Consider the following 6731-nt stretch of genomic DNA (forward strand, 5'->3'; position numbering starts at 1 on the left):
TGCTCAGCCAGTGTGAGTGTTCAGGTTAGAATGTTAGCGTGAGTTGAATGTTTGGGTGCATGAGTGTTGTCAGTTGAGGATGGGCTGAGCAGCTAGGAGGCTGCTCCTGGTGGGGCTTATAATATCTACATCTAAGAACTTAATAAACTACTTCTACATTTACCTGGCCACGTCTACAGCGTCTACTTATGACACCTGAAAATGTGGGACTAGCCCACTACACCCGTCCCACACTGCAGCCTTGGGCCATCGATGCCAGCACTATTGACTCCAGTTTGACAACCAACACCGTTACATGTACTGAGACCTGTGGGCCCTGCACACCGCATTACCCTGTCTCCCGATGCAGCCTTGGGTCTCCTGACAACAACACTTCAGTAATAACAGCACTGCTGCCTGCTTCAATAACTCAAGCAATCTCTTAGTAGAAGTACATCTGGGCAAACCTATGACAATTGCCAGTCATGTTGTCCTCCCAACTAAAAGCCTAGAACTAAATATCTGGTACACTTACTGAAGAATACTGTAATGTATCAACTTAATGGATATGTAACTCTGATACTTCATAGAATGCTAAATTCACAATATCTAAATACATTTTTCCAGCATGAATAATAGTCTCAAACGTTCTTGAACTACTAAATATTTAAGTAGAATGGTGTTGATATTGTATTATGAACATATGCTAAGATCTGCAACACATATCTAATTATATCAATACACATTATTTTAAGTGTATTTTGTTTTGCCTGGTGACTTTCTTGGGTCTTTTCCAAACATTATTATACATGTATATTATGTTGACTGAGCTTTAAAGAGCTCCTGTTTATGGTTGTAATCATATGGCATTGTTGTACTCTGTTTATTGTTTTTTTTATGTGTTGTGGATTATAAATGGTCCAAAATAAATGATAATGACAAGCTAATTGCTAATGCAAAACATTTTCAAATTGTATAAAGTGGAAATGGCATATATTAAAAGAATAAAACACAAACATTCACATTATGTTTTGAAAAATACATTTTCCTATTTACAAATGAGTTATGCTTTGCATTGTGGTAAATTTGTGAATTTGTAGGGCTAAGCAGTGTTAGTTGGATTGGGGCTGTTTTTCAATAATGATGTGATGATCAGTGGACCTCGACATCCCTTGCCGCAGCCACATCACACCCCACCTGAGAGACCTGCACTGGCTCCCTGTCAACAAGAGGATAACCTTCAAGCTCCTCACCCATGCACAAAAGGCACTCTACAACACCGGACCAACATACCACAACAGACGACTCAGCTTCTACATCCCCACCAGCCAGCTCCGCTCCGCCGACCTCGCCCTCGCAACAGTCCCCCGCTTCCGAAGAGCGACCTCCGGCAGCAGATTGTTCTCACACCTCGCCACCAAGACCTGGAACACCCTCCCCATCCACCTATGGCTGACCCAAGACCTGCTGACCTTCAGAAAACTCCTCAAAGCCTGGCTGTTCAAGCAGTATCAGCATTCCCAACCCCAGCGCTGTGAGACCCTCACGGGTGAGTAGTGCCCTCTACAAATTATATGATTGATTGATTGGACTAGTATGTGCTCTTTTTAAGGTATAGCTTACTTTCTTTATAGACATGTGAATTTAACTAATCCCAAAAATCTATTATCATAATTCAAATATCTTTAAGTATTCATTTTAGTCTAAACGTTCTTTGTATAACATTCCTTGCAGCTCCTTTGACTTTCTTGTTCCTAAGGCTGTATACTAGTGGATTTAACATGGGGATCATCACTGTGTAGAAAACTGATGCCACTCTGTCCTGGTCCATGGAGTAACTGGATCTAGGTCGTAAATACATGAAAAGAACTGGAACATAAAACATTATGACACAGATAAAGTGTGAGGCACATGTTGAGAAGGCCCGTTTTCTCCCTTCTATGGAGTGCATCATGATGATGGTAGAAATAATATAGGTGTAAGAGACTAGGACAACAAGGAGAGATCCCACTTGCATACTTCCAGCAACTGTAAATACTATAACCTCATTAAGTGTGGTGTCTGAGCAGGAGAGCTTCAGAAGAGGAGGAACATCACAGTAAAAATGTGAGATCTCATTTGGCCCACAAAAAGACAACCTGAAGGTGCAGGTGGTATGAACAAAAGCAGCAAGTACGCTGACTGTATATGATCCGGCCACAAAAGAAGCGCACACAAATTTTGTCATAATGATGGGATATTGTAAGGGATTACATATAGCAACATATCGGTCATAGGCCATCACAGCCAGCATTAGGTCATCGGTATTTGCAAGTGTTGCGAAGAAAAACAACTGTGTTGCACACCCTAAGAAAGATATTGTCTTTCTTTTCGAAAGGAAGTTGATCAGCATATTGGGAGTAATAGTTGTTGAATAACAAATGTCTACCAAAGACAACTTGCTGAGAAGGAAGTACATAGGACTGTCAAGGCAAGGTGACATCCTGATTAATGCAATGATAATTATATTGCTTATCAGGGTGATGATGTAGACCAGAAGGAAGAACACAAACAATGGCACCTGCAATTCTGGGTCATCAGTAAGACCAAGAAGAATGAAATTGGTAATGACTGTGTGATTTCCCACTTGCATTTTTCCAGAGATGACTTCCTAGGGAAAAAGAAAAATTAATCAATTAAACACCTTCATTGTGACACATGTACCTATCATGATGAACGAATGTTTCAATATTATCATGATTCTAATCCAAAAATCTCAAATATTAGAAACAGCAATGGATAGACAGATGTGCACACCACTGTAATCAGGAAATCAAAATTGCTGACAAAATAACCCTCAATAATAGGTATTATAGAAAATGACTATCATTTGCATAATACCACCCCCCCACGCCCCCCCCCCCCGAGATTTTGCCCTGTGTGCTCTGCAGGTTCTAGAGCTCTATGCACTGTACACCTGCAAACCAGGGGTAAAGTTCCTGTTGTCCCAATTTAAACATGGATATGTTGTCTGTGCCCTGATTGACACAGTTATCTTTCCTATAAGTTCATTGGATATAGTGTGGAAACACAAACCATGGCCTGGAAAGTTGAATAGCACTCTTGAAGTGCAGCACATATTGTGCCATCCACTTTAGTGGTAGTGAAAACATGATGTAAGGCCCACTCCATGTAACCTAAAAGCAGCAGCTTGAAGACTGCTACTGAGGCCTGTCAAAAGTACTATTTTGACAGATAGGAAAAAGTGATTTTAAATTTTATATGTGCACCCTGCTACCAACAAGATATGATGCATAATGTCTTTGAGTGGAATATGTGAGACATTAGGAATGACATTTTCCCACAGTGACTAAGCCTAAAAAGACATTGTCACTGGTCAGACTATAACTGGCACATTCAAAATTCAATCTATTGATAATAAACTTTAATCTCTACTAGCTACAGACTCCATTCAAAGAACCATTTTTATATGTCATACAAATTGAATCTATTCGACAAGTGTGATTTGTATTAGATATAAGAAAAAGGAAACTTTTAGAAATGTTACACTATCTTCCTGCATTGTGTCCTCAGCATCTGCCCATCTCGTCTTTGGCCTGAATTAGGCGGGAAGGAGGTGTGAAAACTGTTTCTAGAGCAGAGACAATGGCCTGGGAGTGGGGATGTCTTTAATCCCCTGGCAGGAAGACCAATTGCGATGGGCCCAGGAACTTTATTTACTTCAGTGAGACATTCCCTGCCACAAGTAAATGTTAAATGATGCCTGGAAAAGTTACAGATTTAAAGCTGGTTTTGAGTGGCCACAGAGGAGGGGACTTCTCATTCCCTGTCAGAAAATGGGTTACTAGTTAAGCAGTGTAAACAACAAAAGTCACTAAATAAACATGTGCTTAACGCTCGGGTACTTAAGCACAAAAGCAGTCAGGCTTAACTTAGAGGCAATCTATAAAGGAGCACATTTACTATTGATGCATGCAAGGAACTATCTGTGCTGGGGCATGCAAGAGGGAGAGAGCAGAAATTATCTATATTAACAAAGATATGGAACATTTCTGCTGTTTTGTTGCATCAGTGCGGTCACCATTGCACAATGGTGCAAAGTTGACTGCATAAGGGGCACTATGAAAAATTGGGTTTCCGGTTGGCAGTGGTATACACCCTGTCCAGGCATGAACCACAATCCTAGTCAGGGTAAGTAGCAAACACACCCTCATTTAACATGTGCTCACCCCCTGGTAGCTTGGCACAGAGAAGTCAGGCTTAACTTAAGAATCAATGTGTAAAGTATTCGTGCAACACTTCAAACAGTAAACACCATACAAAAAGAGGCCAAACCTGCTTAGCCAAATGGAGATTAATTTAATGATAAAAATAAGGCCACAATTACAAAAACCAGAGTAATTTTTTATAAACTAAACTGAGTTTAGTGTTTAAAAGCATAAAGCGTCAACCTGGGATTAACAGCTTACATTAGACCAGGTCAAATGCAAAAGTAATGGGTATCGGAGAGTAGGATCTGCTTTGTATGGTTACCCCTACTTTTTGCTGATGTTTCACAGTTTTTCCAACTTTAGACTGGCTGGGGACCTGCTATCCAGGACCCCAGCCTAGATTCTTCCTCTCTAAACTGATTCCATGTACTTTAGGTACACTCCAGTTTGGTTACTGGGGTACTCTTCTGAGTCCCTAGTATATGGTACCTTAGGTACGAAGGGCATATGTACCCCCGAGGCCAACCAGGGGCTGCAGCATTTATTGTGCCACTCCTGGGATGCCTTCCAAAATGACACCACAGGACTGCTACCTGCAGCCTGGGTAAGGTGGTACATGCACCCCTTACTTAGATATAGGTTACCTATATCTACCTTAAATCACAACACATATAAACCTATCAGCCACCAATATGGCAGGCCTTATCAATCCTGAAGGCAGGGTGCTGGGTTTTGTGTGAGAGGGTGCCCATGCATGAGCAGGGCTCCTCTGCATCCTTCGGAACCTATTCTCTGAGGCTGTTCTGTGATGCAGCCAGACCATATTTTCTTAAGTGCATTATAACCTTGCGGAAAATGCTAACTTTGAAATGGCTGCAAGGAAACATGTTGTGTTTGGTGTCAAACACTTTGGAATTATACCCCTTGCCAGACCTGGCGGCGGGGGTATGATTCCACCCTTCTAGAGGGAGAGATATGTCCACACCGGTACACCCGGTACCAGTTCAAAAGAACCCTGGAATCACAAAATGAATGCCACAGACACAAGCCTGGTTTCCTGCTGCTGGACTAGACTCCGGCAGGTGAGACCTGGACAGTAGGTTTCCTGTCACAGGGAGGTGTCACCACCTCCCAGACAGGCTTTAGTATATTAGGGCTGGGTGGGTGCACTCCAAGAGTACTTTGAAGTCTGCACTGGGGGCACATTTGGTGTCCCTGTGCATAGCCCAGTTCAAACCGCATGCAGGGGTTACCAGGCCCTGCTCTGGCGTGAAACTGGACAAAGGAAACGGGTATAGTCACCCCTCTTTCCAGACCCGCCCATAGGTGGATCCCCAGAGTATGTCCAACCCCTTCCTTGGGTATAAGAAAGGAACCTCTGACTACAGGACTTTAAATTACACCTGGACGAAATTCAGATACTGAATCCTGGAACTTCAACGATCTGCACGATGCTGGATGACTGAAGCATCTCCCTTGGGGTAAAGGAGTTACTCCCCTTCTTGGAAGGCACCAAAGATGCATCTGATTGGTTTGCATCTCCGAAGCTCCCACCGGACTACGAAGTATTTGAAACACAGGAGGTGGATTTCCAGCCTTCCCAGAAGTTGACCTGAGTCCCCAGCAAAGCTGAGACCCATAGCCCTCGTGGGTACCGTGGAACCCGAACTCCTGGACACCGTGCACATTTGCAAGTGCATTAGCTTCTTGATGTTCCTTTAGACTGTGCATTGGGTTACTTGTAGCCCAAACCCCGAGTCCCTTTTCCACCGAAGATTTCTGGCCTACACTCCTGGAGTGTTCCATGAGCCGGTACCTTTATGATCCCTAGTCCGTTGACTGGTAGGTCCCTGAGTAGGCAACTTTGACTTTCATTGGGTTTCCTTGATTGCTCCAGATATGCCCTGACTCTCCACCACTTAATGAGTCTCTCGGACCTTGCTGGTCTGCACAGAAGCATCTTTTCTCTTTCTGTGTGGGTTACTGTTGCCAAGGCTTATTAGGTCCAATCCGGTCACCGACACGGCAGCACTCGACATCCTTTGTGGGACAGCTCAAATCTTGCTCCTGGTTGTTGTCGACACCTTCTGGTCCTCGTGGCTGCAGAGTCAAGCTTCACCTCTTCACACCTGAATCATCCGACATTGGTGGGCATTTGTCTCTCGTGCCCCTGTTTATTGGCAAGTGACCTAGACTCTGACCCCTCTGCTTTCAGGTTCTTCACATCTTCAATCCAGGCTTGGATCACACCGGACACTTTCCTTCTCGACAGCAGCAGCACTTCTCAGCAGATCGCCATTGAAATTAACGACGATTCCCGACACTAAAAGACACCTAGGCACCCGGGTACCTGGGTGAGGTAACTCGAGTACTCCGGTGCTCCCGTTGGTGTTCGCTCTATAACCCCTTAAATCTAAAGGAGTTTGCTCAAAGTCCTCTCCTAAGTGTCCTTAATCTTTAAATTTCCAACTGCGACTTCACCCATAGAAGCTAATGGCAATTAGCGGCTGTGTACTCACACTGCACGGGTCCCCCGTGGGT

The 6731-nt window shown here is 43.6% G+C and overlaps 1 protein-coding gene across 1 annotated transcript; it reads right to left on the bottom strand.

Moving 5' to 3' along the window:
• Positions 1 to 1672: 1672 nt before the first annotated feature.
• On the bottom strand, positions 1673 to 2611 carry LOC144769257 (olfactory receptor 5F1-like). The gene has a single exon (XM_078653320.1). The coding sequence runs from the start codon at positions 2609 to 2611 to the stop codon at positions 1673 to 1675; it is 939 nt and encodes a 312-aa protein (XP_078509446.1).
• Between the last annotated feature and the right edge of the window lie 4120 nt (positions 2612 to 6731).

The sequence above is a fragment of the Lissotriton helveticus genome, chromosome 1_1 (assembly GCF_964261635.1).
Source record: "Lissotriton helveticus chromosome 1_1, aLisHel1.1, whole genome shotgun sequence".
NCBI classification, from domain to species: Eukaryota; Metazoa; Chordata; class Amphibia; order Caudata; family Salamandridae; genus Lissotriton; species Lissotriton helveticus.